This window comes from Arabidopsis lyrata, assembly GCF_000004255.2.
Source record: "Arabidopsis lyrata subsp. lyrata unplaced genomic scaffold ARALYscaffold_6, whole genome shotgun sequence".
Lineage (NCBI taxonomy): Eukaryota > Viridiplantae > Streptophyta > Magnoliopsida > Brassicales > Brassicaceae > Arabidopsis > Arabidopsis lyrata.
This window is the reverse complement of record NW_003302550.1, coordinates 23,169,241-23,186,422: the sequence shown is the minus strand read 5'-3', so window position 1 is coordinate 23,186,422 and position 17,182 is coordinate 23,169,241. Positions and strand designations below refer to the sequence as shown.

The 17,182-nt window shown below is 39.7% G+C and overlaps 3 protein-coding genes and 1 non-coding gene across 8 annotated transcripts; 2 read left to right on the top strand and 2 right to left on the bottom strand.

Annotated features, from left to right (window-relative positions):
• Window positions 1-1,274: 1,274 nt before the first annotated feature.
• LOC9310933 (jasmonic acid-amido synthetase JAR1) lies at window positions 1,275-4,142 on the bottom strand. Of its 3 annotated transcripts, none has more exons than XM_021020728.1 (5): window positions 4,054-4,142; window positions 3,196-3,882; window positions 3,004-3,105; window positions 2,063-2,889; window positions 1,275-1,934 (listed from the first exon to the last, which is right to left on the bottom strand). In XM_021020728.1, the coding sequence occupies exons 2-5, from the start codon at window positions 3,501-3,503 to the stop codon at window positions 1,396-1,398; spliced, it is 1,776 nt and encodes a 591-aa protein (XP_020876387.1). In that variant the 5' UTR covers window positions 3,504-3,882; window positions 4,054-4,142; the 3' UTR covers window positions 1,275-1,395. The 3 variants fall into 3 exon arrangements, with proteins under 3 accessions (XP_020876387.1, XP_020876386.1, XP_002872780.1); XM_021020727.1 differs by having other exon boundaries at window positions 3,196-3,896; window positions 4,054-4,137; XM_002872734.2 differs by lacking the exon at window positions 4,054-4,142 and having other exon boundaries at window positions 3,196-4,030.
• Window positions 4,143-5,521: 1,379 nt separating this feature from the next.
• TRNAQ-CUG lies at window positions 5,522-5,593 on the top strand. Its single transcript has one exon. It is a non-coding gene; the product is annotated as a tRNA-Gln (tRNA).
• A 1,367-nt stretch (window positions 5,594-6,960) lies between these two features.
• On the top strand, window positions 6,961-8,756 carry LOC9308849 (protein SYM1). Of its 3 annotated transcripts, XM_021020781.1 has the most exons (7): window positions 6,962-7,355; window positions 7,474-7,614; window positions 7,691-7,804; window positions 7,881-8,054; window positions 8,157-8,272; window positions 8,409-8,475; window positions 8,582-8,756. In XM_021020781.1, the coding sequence occupies exons 1-7, from the start codon at window positions 7,035-7,037 to the stop codon at window positions 8,585-8,587; spliced, it is 939 nt and encodes a 312-aa protein (XP_020876440.1). In that variant the 5' UTR covers window positions 6,962-7,034; the 3' UTR covers window positions 8,588-8,756. The 3 variants fall into 3 exon arrangements, with proteins under 3 accessions (XP_020876441.1, XP_020876439.1, XP_020876440.1); XM_021020782.1 differs by lacking the exon at window positions 7,474-7,614 and having other exon boundaries at window positions 6,961-7,355; XM_021020780.1 differs by lacking the exon at window positions 8,582-8,756 and having other exon boundaries at window positions 6,961-7,355; window positions 8,409-8,529.
• LOC9308848 (probable protein phosphatase 2C 52) lies at window positions 8,644-11,698 on the bottom strand. The gene is made up of 6 exons (XM_002872733.2): window positions 11,521-11,698; window positions 10,354-10,830; window positions 9,928-10,275; window positions 9,731-9,848; window positions 9,419-9,642; window positions 8,644-9,341 (listed from the first exon to the last, which is right to left on the bottom strand). The coding sequence occupies exons 2-6, from the start codon at window positions 10,615-10,617 to the stop codon at window positions 8,889-8,891; spliced, it is 1,407 nt and encodes a 468-aa protein (XP_002872779.1). The 5' UTR covers window positions 10,618-10,830; window positions 11,521-11,698; the 3' UTR covers window positions 8,644-8,888.
• Between the last annotated feature and the right edge of the window lie 5,484 nt (window positions 11,699-17,182).

The window sequence follows — 17,182 nt, the reverse complement described above, 5'->3', positions numbered from 1 at the left end:
TCACTTGTGGTATCAGTGAATAAGAGCTGAGCTGGGGAGTGAATTTCCGGCGAAAAGTGATGATGTGAAAGTAGAGACTGAGTTGGGAAGAGACTTAACAACGGAGACTCATGATCAATTCTCACCGGAGTTTTCTCGTCCTAAAGAGAGAGAGGAGTTTGTAGAGTCCAGAGATGATTTTAAGGAAGACGAAGAGAAGAACAGAGAGAATTTCTTAAGATGGAGGTTTCAGCTGATGGAGAAGGAAATCCTGAAGCTTAATCTTAAACCAGCTGAAGCCACCGCTACAATGCTCTCTAGTGGTAACAACAACAATAACAGTAACGGGAAGTACGTGGAGAGAACAGAGGTTGCTGGTTTAAGGAATGTTAAGGAGGAGAAAGAAAAGAGAATGAAGGAATTGGAGACAAAGCTTGAATACTTGGAGGAGAGGAGACTCAAAGACTTGGTAAAGAAGCACTCTGAGTTCATTAGTTACCCGATTTATTTGTGGACCGAGAAAACCACTGAGAAGGAGATCAGTGACGATGAGAATGAAGATGAACCAAAGAAAGAAAACGAAGGTGAAGTTGAAGAAGTTGATGAGGAGAAGGAGAAAGAGGGTAAAAAGAAGAAGTTCAAGGAAGTTTCTGACACTCAAGAAGAGAAAGAAGAGAGCAAAGATGCCTTTGACACTGCTGATTCTTGTTATTCTTGTTAAGAAAGTTATTCTTATTAATCTTGTGTTCTTGAAACTTTATCAAACTAGATAATAAATGTTTTTATTGTTTGATTTTTTTATCAAAATTATGCCACCCCACACTATGGTATGGTTACTTCACCCCAGGCTTATAATGGAAACAATGCAAAGTAAATTTCTAATTTGGTTTGCAAAATCAATGCAATTTTATGACTGAATAATGAAGTTGTGAATGACATCTATATAGTAATCTTAACTACTAACAACACATTCTTTTCTACTCACCGTTATAACTCACTAGTAAAGATGGTCGGGATTTGTATACGTGGTTCATGCTGGTGTCGTCGCTGTCCGCCCGTCTCATAATCCGAAGTTAAATCTTGTAACGTATAATTCGTAGACGATAAAAATCCAGAAAAATAGATTAAATATATTTTCAGTATTCTTATCATATGCTAGTAAGAACTTAACAATTTTTCATTTAAGACAAAATTTTAATTATTGTTATTTTCACAAGTTTCATCTCAAAAATCATATAAACTTTCCTCCAAAACGCAAATCTAAAACTGAAAAATTAATGTTTTAGTTACTCCAGTTTAATCAAAAAGAAACTTTTTATTCTTTTATTCTTCATTGTAAATGGTCAGATCCGAGAACACAGCCGCCATAGAATCACAAAGATAAAAGCACCAAAACTAAATTCAGAAATCAGACTTCTAGTCATAAGCCGAACTGCGAAATCTCTTGATAGTAGAATCATCAAGTATATTAAGCATAACCGAATTGGTCGTACACCTAGGAGTCTTAAACTGGTTCAAGCCACCGCATTTCCCAACGCACCTTTCCGCCACTTTCCCAAACGTGCCTCGTTCCACAACTCGTAGCTCGAGCGGTCCGATTGAGTTCATGCGCCTCGACACAACATAACCATAGTCCACAAAAGCAGTATCCATCTCTTTGCAACATTCTTCAAGAGCCTTATCCTCTGCCTCTCCTCTGATTTCCCAGTAGATTACATAGTGACCAGGACTAGCTATAACGTCTGCGTGGCTTGTAAAGTCAACGACTTCGGCTCGTGTGGTTCGGCTCAGAAGCTGAGACGCCTTATCAACCACTCTCTGAAGATCTTTTTCTGTGTTCTTGTCAATGTTGATGGTTAAGATGAGTTTTCTTCTGTATATGAAACTTAGCTTTGGTGTGCCTTTGTGAAAACCGGTCACTTCAACAACGTCTCCTAATCTGTACCTATAAAGACCTGAACAGAGTACAAAGTAGAAGGTGATAAAACAGAGTTAAGTGATGAAACAGAGGAAGCAAAGAGGCGCAAAAGCTAATTGATTATAACAATTGACTATGGAAAATGCAGTGGAGGTTTCTCTTTACCTGTGAAAGTGGTTAGAACAAGTTCATACTCCTGTCCGAGTTTGACTTGAGAGAGCGGCACAGGTTTCTCTTCGACAAAGTCACCGTCACTGCATATGTCTGATTGATTCTGCCGCCTGTAAAGTGGTATAAACTCGAAGTAACTAAAAGTGGGAATCACAGCAAAGCTCACGTCTTCTGGGGGAAGATTAGGATCAACGTTCACACCGATCCAGCTCTCGGTTGACCCATAATCTGCGCTCACCAAAGGCAAACCGCCAGCGTAATGCCTCAGCTTATTCAGGTACGGCAGCATGGAACCTGTCATGATTGAGGAGATAAATTTTGCATTTGGCCAAAGCTTTGGAATCAACCCTAACCATCCGAGATTTGATTCCAGCTCTGTGCAGACCTCTTCAATATGAGAAGCAAGAGAGGGGTTTGGTCTGATCAGAGTCAATACAGCTTTTCTCATCTTGGGCAGAGTGATTCTTGAGCTAAGATTGCCTTCCTTGATGTCAGCACATATCTCTCTCCAGATTTCTTCGAAAAAGGAGAAAGCTTGGACAATAGTGTAAGAAAAAGCAGAGGCTACAAACTCTACTTGGCTGGAGTAATGGAGACCAAGTAGGAGATGACAATACGTGCACTGCCCGAAATCACCTCCTGTGATGACCTCTTTTGGGCTACAAGTGAAGGACTTTGTTGTCTCTTGCTTAGTTTTAAACTCTTCGCTCGCATAGTAATGTGTTGTGGCCGTTCCTACTGTCAATCCTCCTAGCGTCTTAAATTCTTTCCCGGCGTAGATAAACTCAAGAATCCTCCCTCCTTCCCTTATTGGATAATACCTTTAAGAAAAAGCATAGTAGGAATTTTTTTTTTTTGGTAAACGCATAGTAGGAATTTATGAGCAAATGAAAAACTTTTTAATGGAAAAGAGAGGAAAGGAAATGAAAAGAAACCTTGATCTGTAAGCCGCTGATAATCGAAAAATCTGAAGAGTAGTTTGTGCGCTATGACGAGTAAATGGAACATACTTTTGTCTCCCTTCTGTTGTTCCAGAGCTGCGTCAAAAAGAGAGTGAAAAGGGATCAAGATAGAATAGATATCACATACACCCACAGAGAAATCCAAAGATGCATATAGAAATATACCTGAGGGACAGAACAGTGATGGGTTCTTGTGTGAGTAATGGAGAAGTCTCTCCATCTGCAATTCTTTGAATATAAGGATCTAAATCAGCATGTGAAACAATAGGCACCAAGGAAGTAAAGAGAGTTTCCAAGGTATAATCGTCCATCTTTTCTACATCAACAGTCCCAAGCCACTTCCTCAGATACTCCACTCCGGAGTTGAGCTCAAGAATCCGGCGCAGAGTCTCGCTTTGAACCTTGCAAGCATTCTCCGATACATGCTCGAACCAACCAATAACATCAACATGCCCAGCTTCTACAGTTTCCATCCAATACAAGCCTTTTAAGCAGGCACTATTGTATCTCAACGATGCAAAACAAGTAGAAGTCTTAACCCAACATATAGGAGAGTACTGGTCATTGACCACTCTCTTTGTCTTCAGACAAAAAAAATTTCTTTTTGTGTATAGTTGTTCTCACCTTTTTTGGGTCTCCTTCTTTGTCTTTTTAACAGGAAAAAACATCACAGATACCTCCATAAATGTCACGGGAATTACCGTCCACAAATTTTATCTACACTTATTACAGCTATTAATGCGTTCTCACAGAAGAGATCCCAGTCTCAACATGTGCTCCAGAGACAAACCTTAACCACAATGTATTTTGCAAATATCATCCAGTGTGGTCCCATGAAAGCCTCTTTGCCTCCTAAAAATCAAAACCTATACATCATGTTAGATCTCTTTCAACTGCTTTCCCTGTTAATCATTCAGTGAATACAGCCACATATATGGCAATTATTAAATGAACAAAGCTCACAAACACCTATTTGAGCAATCTAGCATTAGGAAATTTAGTTCTTCCTAAAATGTGGCTAACCTTTTGATATTTCTTTCTCAGCATATATCTGGATAAGCATGTAGGACCAAGCTACTAGTCATCACATGTTGCACAAGATATATTTTTTTTTTGGGGCAGGCTGCTCTTCCCTCAACCTCATCCTCAACCTCAACCTCAACCTTCACAGGCCCACCACTAGTTTCAACGGGTCTAACATTTAAAGTCCCTTCACTTTCTATCTCTCTCCTCAATCACTATGTACACAAAATTCCAACCCTGGTTTGCAAGTCGAATGAATCTCTTTAGCCTTTTCTCCTTCAATATCTTCTTGATGGGTAATTAATTCCTTAAACATCTTATCAAAGCTCCCTAAAGCAAAGGACTGGCTGCACGTAAATCTCAATATAAGCCAAAAACAGAATTGTCACCAGCTCATCTCTTCTCCTAGATAACCATACAAAAAACGTGGGTAGTACATGACCAGTCTATGAGAAACATTCAAACTGTTTCAAGAAGTGATAACCTCCTAACCAGACGAAAACTGGTCATCCGTGGTTGGTGAACTCGGAATTTGGGTACACAGTACATCTTTGGATGCAACACACAGAAAAATCTAAGTTGTCCCCTTACGGATGAATCATTAACGTGGTGTATTTGACTACATTTGGATTGGCCTCCTTAACGAATCATATTGCCTAAAAACCACATAACCTTTATGCAATTTTCCCTTCTTGCAGAGTCTCCAATCACTAAACAATATGCATGAGGTCTGAGGCCGAACCTGAAAGTCACTTCTCATCCAAATCTTGATACAAAGCTAGGCCAGACTCAAAACCTGGATCATTGTCATATCACTTCTCATCCATTTCTTGATAAAAAAGCTACACAAGACTCAAAATCTGGATCATTGTCACATATGCAATTTTATCTGACTCCAAAACCTCCAATTTTTACAGCTCTACCCTACCTTACAATACTCCTTGATCATCATGCCTGTGGTAAGTAACAACATTTGGTCTGATCCTGCAACTGTCCACAACCTCAAATACATGCTTTGTCAAATCAATGAAAACTCAAGCTCACCAGAGAAATAAAAGTATGCAAATTGGGTTCGATCCCATTTCCTCTCATCTTCAGCCTAAACCCTAATCACATCCTCTACCACCCCAAGCTTACCAAAACTCATAATCAACAAATTAGCCAAAAAAAAATCAGGAAAGCTCCAATATTTTTCTAATTTCACCATAACCTAATCCTATCAACATCGTTAACCAAACAAAGCCAATACATCTACCACGGAGATGTATCACTCAAGCTCGTATGCATATTGCGAAGATCACCCGATTTCACGACAAACGAAACAGAATCGGAGTTTTCGTGAATTTCAGAAAAAAAAAAGCTTTTTTTGAATCGTTTTGATCAGACTGCCGTATCGGCGGAGACCACGATGGTGTAGTCCTTCAACGTGCCTAGGTCTTAAACTAGAACGGCAGGACTCGAAGCAACTGGTCCTATGGTCTAGTGGTCAGGACATTGGACTCTGAATCCAGTAACCCGAGTTCAAGTCTCGGTAGGACCTTTTTTTTCGGCTTCAGTTACGAGAATGTGCTTTCCTGGTTTTTAACCAAATCACAACCCATCGGTTATCGGGTTTAAACTAACCGAAAGTCGGTTCAGCTCAGTTCCTACTGTTTGTTTGGTCACCAAAGTCTGCTTCTTTTTTTCGTCTTAAAAGGGGTTGGCTGATTTTATAGCCATAAACTAGTTGCATTCTCAGCTTTTCCCCCCAACTTTTTTGTCCCTGAAAATTTCACCATAAACTTAGATAATTCTCACAATTGCAACATGTACTTTCGGATTCATCCTTAAAACTACGCCTCCAATTGAACCGGCCAATAAACCGGTACCACATAACCCGGTTTAATTTAATTCAACTTTAACCAAATTTAAACTTGACTTTTACTCGACTCTTCACCCGATTTTGATTCTGGTTCAGATTCAGATTTTTCTCTAATAATCTCTGTTCTGTTTCTTCGTATAATAATCTCTGTTTCTTCAATCTGTTTTTCTCTAATTTTGAAACTCTCGTAGAGACGTAACGGTTATTTTGTTGTTTAGCCTCTTTGTTCTTCGAATCCAAATGTCTTCTTTGTTTTGTGGAACAATGGTTAAATGATTTCGATTTTAATGGTGAGATTCTGTCTCTGTTTCGTCTTCTTCATCTTCATATCTGCAAATCCGAAATTAATCAATTCGTGGGATGAGACTGCGATTAGATTCGAACCGCCGTCACCTTCTCCGGCGCCGGACCCTTCACCGGATGATGATGAATCGTCGGTTTCATGTGTGGATGACCTAGGAGGTGTTGGCTCTTTAGATTCCACGTGTAAGCTCGTCGCTGATTTGAATCTCACACGTGACCTAAACATCACCGGTAAAGGTAATCTCCACGTTTTGCCTGGTGTTAGATTGGTTTGCCAGTTCTCGGGATGTTCGATTAGTGTCAATATCTCCGGGAATTTCTCGTTGGCTGAGAATTCGGGTAAAAATCGGGTGAAGAGGTAAATGCTGCTAGAGGTAAAGGTATTGATATAGAGGAAATACGTGGTGAAATCCAAGAAAGCTGTAGGAGGATCAATGGTGAAATCCAAGAAAGCTACAGGAGGATAAATCAGGTCAAAATCAGGTGAAGAAGAAGAAGATTCGGGTCAAAATCGGGTTTAAATTTGGTTAAAGTTGAATTAAATCAAACCGGATTATGTGGTACTGGTTTATTGGCCGGTTCAATTGGAGGCGTAGTTTTAAGGATGAATCCGAAAGTACATGTTGCAATTGTGAGAATTATCTAAAGTTTATGGTGGAATTTTCAAGGGCAAAAAAGTTAGGGGAAAAGCTGAGAGCAAAATAGTTTATGGTTATAAAATCAGCCGACCATCTTAAAAGTCTAAAAACTTCACCTTTGGCGGTGAGAGAGCCAACGAGAAGAGAAAAAGTATCTTCCTTTGAGAAGTGCAAAGTCCATGGCAGCTCTCTGTTGTCCTACCACCATCATCGTCTCCGGGAAGCTTTCTTCACGGATTAAAACCGCATGTCAATTACCCAGAATCAACCCTTTTAAGAATCGGAAACGATTGATTACAGAGAGAAGGAACTTGATCGTTAAATCGATCATTGAAGACAGAGAAGCAGTCGATGTTAAAAATGAAAATTTCAAGCCAGAGGAAGAACAAACAGAAGATACAGATCAGCTGATGAGTCGAGGAATCAACGCAGCCATAGTTCTCGCCGCCGGTACCGTTGCGGTTACTAAGCTCTTAACCATCGATCATGACTATTGGCAAGTAAGCTTAGGGTTTTTCTTTCGCTCTTGTGGTGGATTGATTCTTCTATTTTTGCAAAGCTTGCTCCTTTATGGGATTATACCAAAATTGATGTAATGATTGTTAATGTTCATCTTAGGGTTGGACTCTCTACGAGATACTTAGGTATGCACCTGAACACAATTGGGTTGCGTATGAACAAATTCTCAAAACAAACCCAGTTTTGGCGAAAATGGCGATTAGTGGAATTGTGTATTCTTTAGGAGATTGGATTGCACAAGTAAACAATTAAAAACCCTCTAGAAAGCTGCTCAATTTGAGTTCTCTCTGACCATTTTGGCTGTAAATTTATGTAGTGTTATGAAGGAAAACCGCTGTTTGAGTTTGATCGAGCTCGTGTTCTTAGATCAGGTCTTGTTGGATTCACTCTCCATGGATCACTCTCTCACTATTACTACCAATTCTGTGAGGTAAAAATCAATCTATGCTCTGTCAAGATATGTTGTATAGACATGCGCTGAAAGCTAAAATCTTTCTTGTTACAAGGCTCTCTTTCCTTTTCAAGAATGGTGGGTAGTCCCTGCAAAAGTCGCCTTTGATCAAACCATTTGGTCTGCAATTTGGAACAGTATCTACTTTACCGTTTTAGGGCTCTTGCGTTTCCAATCTCCAGCTGACATTTTCAGCGAAATCAAGACAACATTTTGGCCAATGCTCACCGTAATTAACTCTCCTTGCCATGTGTCTTCATAATCATATATAAAGCTTAAAGTTAGTCTGTTGATTTTATCTAAAGGTTATGTCATGATTTTGTCTGTGCAGGCAGGCTGGAAACTCTGGCCATTGGCTCACTTGGTTACATACGGTGTAATTCCTGTAGACCAAAGGCTTCTTTGGGTTGATTGTATAGAACTCATATGGGTCACTATTTTGTCGACGTGAGTCTTCTTCATCTTCAATCTTTTTTATCCAACTTATTTGAAAATGTTGCACATATCAGCTTGGCGGCTATCACGAAGAGAAATTTTGTGTTGCTTATATCGGTTGCCTGATTTTCATTTCGAATTCTTGAAGTTACTCAAACGAAAAAGCTGAGGCGCAAGCATCAGGGGAAACAAATTCAAGTTCTCACTCAAGCGAGGTTTGCCAGCTGTTCCTATTTTTCGAGAATTTCTCTTGAAAATTTAGTCTTGAGCGTCTGAATGTTCTTCCTGTGTGTTCATCTTGTGCCTGCAAATACTTGACAGGATTAGGCGATGTCAGCATGTAGATTCAAGATTCTATAGACTGTAGCAGGACGTGGATGAAGAACATCAAGCACATATATTCTTTTTCGTTTAGAGGGATACCTAAAAACAATGTATATATACATTTGATTCATGGATTCCAAGAGAGAATCGATGAGGCAAATCTATTGTGCAATACAGATACATCAAACATGAAACACCAGCAAAACAAATACAGATCAAGCTGCGCACAATGCTCAAGCATAACAACGAAAAATGACACTTTTTCAAGATCAGTAGTTCTCAGAAATAACATTAAAAGCTAATCTCAAGTCTTCGACTTCTCTTCAGAGAATCTCGGAAGCTGGACAAGTGAGTTCACGCGTGTGACGCCTTCTAGACCCAACCAGTTTTGATCTCCTACCGTTTTCTCATCCTCTGCATCAGTCTCTGTATTCACATTACCGTAAGTCTCGTTTTCTTGATCTGATGATGATCTAACTGTGAAGTTTCTTTGGAGACATGGTTCTGATCTTTGGCCGTCATCTGATTCTACAGCATTTGTTGCTGAAGAGAAGCCTTGTTCATCATAATCCGACTCAGAATCCATTTTCCTATCCAGAAACAAACACACCACTGCACAATCATCCATTTTGGAAGTCGGGTACTTCAGTTTCCATTCACGCGCAGCCGAGTTCACCAAGGTCCTAGCTGCTGATGCTCGGCTTGTAGCTGAAGCTACAATGTCAACCACTTCTTCGTTGTTTAACACATCCCATACCTGTTCAATAAAGCTCACAAATCAGTAAAGCCTTTTTTTTGAGGCTCAGAGGCTGATAAGATCACTCGCTAACTTACTCCGTCCGAGGCAAGAACAATGAATTGATCTTTGTCTGTAAGAACACGGTGAGTGAACTCAGGTACTGAAATGACTCCATAATCTTTTAGACAGAAGTCACCAAACGCCCTAGCCATGGCCAATCCAGGTGCATCATCATAAGGTAACCAGACTCGTGGCACCTCTGGCTCGTCTTCCAGTGCAAATACTCGACCTTTACACCGTTTGATCCTCTCTGCTTCCCCTATCAGACCCACAAAATAGTAACATCGTAATTAGATAAATGCATACAAGCCAGGAAAAAAAAGATTGCAAAAAGATGTTAGGCATACTCGGTAAATCCGGCTTCAGATCAACTGTTAGTTGAGTTGCCACCATAGAATCGTTACTATCTTTTGATCCAAGGATGGCCCGAGAATCCCCAATGTTTCCCATGAAGAGATTAGACCCCTGAACAATCAAAAGAGATCATCTAGATAAAAGGAAACACGGTTGAAACCGAAAGAGAGCTCTTGTTCTCTAAATCTACCTGTTTAAGCATTGTTACGCCAGTGCTGCCACTACAGAAACAGTCCAGATTAGGATGAGATCGCAGTTCCTTATCCATGGCTTTAAACGATTTCAAGAAAGCTTCTCCCCACAAGCCTTTTAGTTTTTCCTCGTCAGATCCTTCTTTAACAGCTTCTTGAACAGCCGATTTGCTTGAATTTCTTCTGAAGCGCGTTCCTTTAGAACTGCTTTGCTTCGACTGAAGCGTATGAAAGAAAGACTGCAACTTCACAGGCAATGTATCTCTCACTTTACGAGCAACAAGATGGCCATAAGGACCATGACCATCAAATACACCACAAAAGATCACATCTTCAGACATAAAATCCTACAAAGCAACAAGAAGTCCCGCTTTATAGTTAACCATAATGTTAGAAATACAAAAGAAAGAGTCTGAAGAACTCACTTCCCACACAATCATGGCGTCCTGATTAATACCCTTGCGTCCCTGTTGAGTGAAAATGCAAGAGCTCCTGCTCTTGCTGCTAGTGGTGATCCGATTTGGTATAGAAGTCAAGTTCTGCAATGAGACAATGTGGTCTGAAAACGTTCTCTTCGCCCTTTTGCTTGCACAACAACCAATCCCGAGATATGGCCTACGCACAGGCTTCTCTCCATTGCTCCAACTGCTGCAAGTACTCTTACTACTAGTCGATACACAACCCCCCATTGTTTAATACCAGTGTAGGCGACAAAGTTGTTCTATTGACAAAAAAAGACCCTCCTTTTGTACCAAAAACAGATCCCCAGTGTTATGCTTATAAAGAAACTTGGTCAAGCAAAGAGCTTTTACATGAGTGTTTGGTTTAATACTTAACAGTATATACTCTCTGGGCAAGCCTTGGATTCAAATCTTGGTCAACTATAATCCATGGAAAATGACCTGAAAGCATTAGTTAGATAGTTTAACAGCACTTTCAATAAGATCACAGAAATAAGTAAGCCTCAAGAAGTAGTAAAGACCAAAATCCAGCATGTGATCTTAGCAATAGGATAGAGGGATATATTACTAAAAAGACTGTCTTGAGATTGTTTATCACTGACACATTACCACCATTGGGGATCTGATTAATCTATGTTCTGAGACTTGTTTACTAATCCCAGTGATTAATCTAATCTAAGTAGGACCTACAAGAATCACAAAATATGAATACTAAAGAGAAAGAATAAAGATCAAGAACAGAGTCATAATGTCTATCCACACATGACTATCTCTTTGTTTTGTTCTTTACATAAGGTAATTCTTCAATATTCTAAGAAAAATGGCATTTTTTATACTGAGAAGTTGAAATCCTGAAGAACAGAGAGATTCTAAAGCAACAAAGAAAAAAAAAAAAAAAGTGACACACTTTATAGGAATCCAATGTAGTAAAGTGAATCGAATAAGAAGAAATTGTCTCATAAGAATTCGGAAACCAAACTAGGGCAGAGTAATGAAGAGGAAAAACAACTAAATGTCTGAGCAGATCACACGAACCGGAAACATGGTAACAACTACGAACCCACAAAGAGAAACAGACGATTCGAGATCATATATGAGAAGTATGAATGATTTCAACGCAAAAGAACGCACCTTTGTGTAGAGAGGTTTGTGGAAATCAAGAACAGTTGATTCACAGACAGCGAAACAGAGAGAGACAGAGAGTGAGAGAGAAAGTTACAAATTTCTCACTAATTGAAAGAGGAAAAAAAAAACACACATGAGAGATAAGAGGGAAACTGAAGAATAAATTGGTTAGTTGTCCGAGTCTTTTGGTAAGATAGAGTCGTAAGTTGAGTTTATTTAGTCAAAATGAATAAATCAGATTGCAGAATAAGTCTTCCTGGTTTGTAGGAAGCACGTTGAGTCATGAGTAGAGATAGGAAGTAGTTGCTCTGTTTTTTTTCTATTTAAACTTCGAGTCTGTACTTTGTTTTTTCAATTAATCACAGAGAATATTCAGCTCTATTACCTGTGTTTAGAACAAGTGGTATCAGAGCTTGTAATCCAACCTGTTACAAGTTCATCGTGAGAGAGAGAAACAGCAAGTGAGAAAGAGAAACAGAGTGAAATGGGTGACAAAGATTCTTTGCTGAGCATTCCAAAATTTGATGGTGACTACGAGCATTGGGCTATGCTCATGGAGAATCTGCTGCGGTCAAAAGAGTGGTGGGATCTAATTGAGACGGGTGTCTCACAGCCGGAGAGGAACGTGATCTTAACTGGATCACAACGAACAGAGCTTGCGGAGTTAAAGCTCAAGGATCTCAAGGTGAAAAACTATCTCTTTGCATCGATTGACAAAACGATTTTGAAGACGATAGCAAAGAAGGATAGTTCGAGGGATATTTGGGAATCCATGAGAACAAAGTATCAAGGGAATACGAGAGTACAGAGTGCTCAATTACAACGGCTGCGGAGAAACTTTGAGGTGCTTGAAATGAAGAGTGGCGATACAATTACAGAGTACTTCTCACGTGTGATGGTGGTGGCAAATGATATGCGAAATTTGGGAGAAGAAATGCCAGATGCAAAGGTGGTTGAGAAGATCCTACGAACTTTGGTGGAGAAGTTCACATATGTGGTGTGCGCTATAGAAGAATCAAAGGATATCAAGTCTCTCTCAGTTGATGAATTGCAAAGCTCTCTATTGGTGCACGAACAAAATCTGAGCAAGCATGCTGGAGGTGAAGAACATGCTCTTAAGATTGAAAGCGGAAGAGGACGAGGTGGATATCGTGGAGGAAGAGGAGGACGAGGCAGAGGTAGCACCAGCTTTGACAAATCCGATATTGAATGCTTTAAGTGTCACAAGATGGGACACTTTAAAAACGAATGTCCAAGCTGGGAGAAGAGGGTGCATTATGCGGAGCTGGATGAAGATGTGTTATTGATGGCTCAAATCAATCTCACCAAAGCTGAAGATGAACACGTTTGGTATTTGGATTCCGGGTGTAGTAACCATATGTGTGGAACGAGGGAGTGGTTTGTGGATTTCGACGGATCGTTCCGACAATATGTGAAACTTGGAGATGATAGAAGGATGCCGGTGGAAGGAAAAGGAAGTTTGAGGCTTGAAATCAACGGCATAGTTCAGGTGATCTCTTCAGTTTACTTTGTGCCCGGTTTAAAGAATAATCTGTTTAGTGTTGGACAATTACAACAAAAGGGTTTAAGGATCATTATTGAAGATGACATATGTGAAATCTGGCATAAGCAACAGAAGAGAGTAATCATGCACTCCGTCATGTCTATAAACAAGATGTTTGTTGTTTTTGCTAAGGTGAAAGAACCAAGGGAAGAGATAGAGGCGAAAAATCTGATAAGTTCAGTGGAGGAAGAAGTGTGGCATGAGAGGTTTGGTCACTTGAGTCACAGTAGCTTAAAAACACTGTTCGAAAAGGAGATGGTGAATGGTCTAACAAAATTCAACAATGATGGTGCTGTGTGCGAAATCTGTATGAAAGGCAAGCAAAATCGAATCAACATTCCGAAGCAGAGTACATGGAGAGCAAGTCGTGGACTGGAGTTAGTTCACAGTGACATTTGTGGACCAATATCACCTACCTCTGAGAGTGGTAAGAGGTACATAATCAATTTCATTGATGATTATAGTCGAAAGTGTTGGACATACTTCCTGGCAGAAAAATCTGAGGCATTGAGAACATTCAAGGAATTCAAAACAGCAGCAGAAAGAGAGCTTGGTGAGCTGTTAGTGTGTCTGAGAACAGATCGAGGTGGAGAGTTCAATTCCAAAGCCTTCCAGGATTTTTGTGTCGAAAGTGGTATTAAGAGACAGCTTACAACCGCCTACACTCCGCAGCAAAACGGAGTAGCAGAGAGAAAGAACAGAAGTATTATGAATATGGTGAGGTGTATGCTATTTGGAATGAAGGTACCACTTTGCTTTTGGCCAGAAGCAGCGCAATATGCAGTGCATATTCTTAACAGAAGTCCTACGGTGGTTCTAGGAGATGTTACGCCGGTGGAAAAATGGAGCAAACACAAACCATCTGTTGAGCATCTTCGAGTCTTCGGATGTGTTGCGTTTGTTCTGGTTCCGTATGAGAGACGTGTAAAACTAGATGAGAAGAGCATCACATGTGTGATGTTTGGGGTTAGCAAGGAGTCTAAAGCTTATCGATTATATGATCCAGTTACAAAAAGGATTTTTATCAGCAAGGACGTGACATTTGATGAAACAAAGCCGTGGAATTGGGAAGATAATGCAGAAAATCAAAAACTCATCGAATTTGCTGGAGAAGAAGGAGTGAATCCCATCGTCGACATCGAAATTGCTGAAGAGAATGATGGAGATGTCGGAGAAGAAGAGGCAAGCCCAATAGCTGAAAACGAAGTTAATTCGCAGAATAATTTGAATGATGAAGAAGGCGGTGTTGAAGGAGGAGAAGAGAACGTTGGTGAGAGAACAGAGGTTGCGGTTAATTCTGGAACATTGGTGACAGCGAGTAGCAGTAATGCGGCCAGAAAAACTCAAAAACCAATTTGGATGAAGGATTATGTCTGCGAGGGAATGGGAGTAATCATAGAAGAAGATGGTGAGGAGATGATGGCAATGTTTGTAGCAGAGGATGATCCTGAGAAATTTGAAGATGCTATCAAACATGAAAAATGGAGGAAAGCAATGGAGGCTGAGATAGAATCGATCGAGGAAAACAACACTTGGGAGCTGGTGACGTTACCGGATGGAGTCAAAGTTATTGGAGTTAAGTGGGTTTTTAAGACAAAATTCAATGAAAAAGGTGAAATCGACAAGTTCAAGGCGAGGTTAGTTGCTAAAGGCTTTCATCAAACACATGGGGTTGATTTTCATGAAGTTTTTGCCCCTGTGGCAAGATGGGACACAATCAGGCTAATTCTTGCGTTGGCAGCACAAAGGAGGTGGAGTGTTTTTCAGCTTGATGTGAAAAGTGCGTTCTTACATGGAGAGCTTGTGGAAGATGTTTACGTGGAACAGCCCAAAGGATTCGAATCTATAGAAGAAAGTGAGAAAGTCTACAAGCTAAAAAAGGCTTTATATGGTCTAAAGCAAGCGCCAAGGGCTTGGTATAGTAGGATTGAGAGCTACTTTATGAGGGAAGGGTTCAAAAAGTGTTATTGTGAACACACTCTGTTTGTAAAGACGGAAGGAGCGAGTGTCTTGATCTTAAGCTTGTATGTAGATGATCTTATCTACACAAGCAATTCTGAAGTTATGCTTGAGAAGTTCAAGGTTTCAATGAAGAACGAGTTCGCAATGACAGACCTTGGGAAGATGAAATACTTTCTCGGTGTAGAAGTAATTCAGGATGAGCAAGGTATCTTCATATCACAAAAGAAGTATGCTATAGATACTTTAAAGAAATTTGGTATGGAAGACTGCAACTCTGTAAAGAACCCAATTGTCCCTGGAAATAAGCTGACTAAAGAAGGAGCTGGTCAGCCGTTTAATCCAACTGCTTTCAAACAGCTTGTTGGTAGTCTCAGGTATTTGACAGCCACTCGCCCTGATCTTATCTATTCAGTCAATTTGGTAAGTAGGTACATGGAGAGTCCAACAGAACAACATTGGTTAGCTGCGAAAAGAATTCTGAGGTACATTCAAGGCACAATCTGTTTTGGTGTTCAATACAAGTATGGAGGAGATGAGGAATTGGTAGGCTATGTGGATAGTGATTACGCTGGTGATAGCGATGATCGAAGGAGTACTTCAGGATATACATTTATGTTTGGAGAAGGAGTTGTGTCATGGTCATCGAAGAAACAGCCCATTGTTACGCTCTCAACGACCGAAGCTGAGTTCGTGGCTGCAGCAAACGGAGCTTGCCAAGCAGTGTGGTTAAGAAACGTTCTTGCAGATATCGGGTTTGATCAAGGAAGCGGAACTGTTCTGTATTGTGATAATAGCTCTACAATTAAATTGTCCAAGAATCCAGTTCTTCATGGGAGGAGTAAACACATCCATGTAAGGTATCATTTTCTTCGTGAATTGGTGGATGAAGGGGTGATAGAACTGAAGTATTGTTCAACTCACGATCAGTTATCAGACTTAATGACTAAACCGGTGAAGCTTGAGGTGTTCGAGAAATTGAGGAAGAAGATGGGTGTTTGTTCAAGAGAAGAGTAAACTGGAAGGAAAGAGTGTTTCCAGTTTAGGGGAGGATTTGAAGAATAAATTGGTTAGTTGTCCGAGTCTTTTGGTAAGATAGAGTCGTAAGTTGAGTTTATTTAGTCAAAATGAATAAATCAGATTGCAGAATAAGTCTTCCTGGTTTGTAGGAAGCACGTTGAGTCATGAGTAGAGATAGGAAGTAGTTGCTCTGTTTTTTTTCTATTTAAACTTCGAGTCTGTACTTTGTTTTTTCAATTAATCACAGAGAATATTCAGCTCTATTACCTGTGTTTAGAACAGAAACAAAGGTTTTAGTTTCCCCAAAAAAACGATCTTTTATTTTTTAAAAATTTCATGAAAGAGATATATTAAAGCTGCTTTTGTGCTTTGCAATTACCTTTCTAAATCTCATTTTGTATAAAAATGAAGATTTGAATAGTTTTCCCAAACTAATCAAAGTCCATACACTCTCCATCACAAAATTTTGTATTAAGTATAAAAGAAAATCAAATCCATAATGATCTATTTTAAAATTTTCTTGAATCCCATATTGAATCAGCATGTATACGTATATTCTTAGTGTTACTTTTAGATTTGGGATAAATAGTTGCTTTTTAAGATTGTTTTGTTCATAGCAAATGGAAAAGAAAATAAAAATGTATTTGGATCAAAGATTTTTGTTTTCTTGATTGTTTTTTTTTTTTTTTTTTTTGAATAACCGCGGGTCTCCCAAAGGCTTCCTAGGCCCAAAGACTAATCCCACGAGATTGGCAATTCCCCTATGTAAACCTGCCAGTGGCCGTGCCTTGAACCTCGGTGGCGGAAGTCACAGCTGTGACCCCTTTACCACTAGGCCACAAGGCCCGGTTTTTCTTGATTGTTGTCGCAGGCTATGATGATGAGGATAGGCCTGAATCTTGAGCTTTAATTGCATCACTAACAGTAATACCTGTCTCTCGTCACCTACATGATTCATCCCTTTTTTCCTAACTTTATTTTTTTATTTCATGATGTTACTTGTCCAATCATTTTACGCATTTTCACAAGTTCTGACATTTTTTCTTTCAGATTTTGAGTGTATATATGCAAATGCAAGTGACAGACAATTCCATCCACTTGGATTCATCTTATCTTTAAAACTTT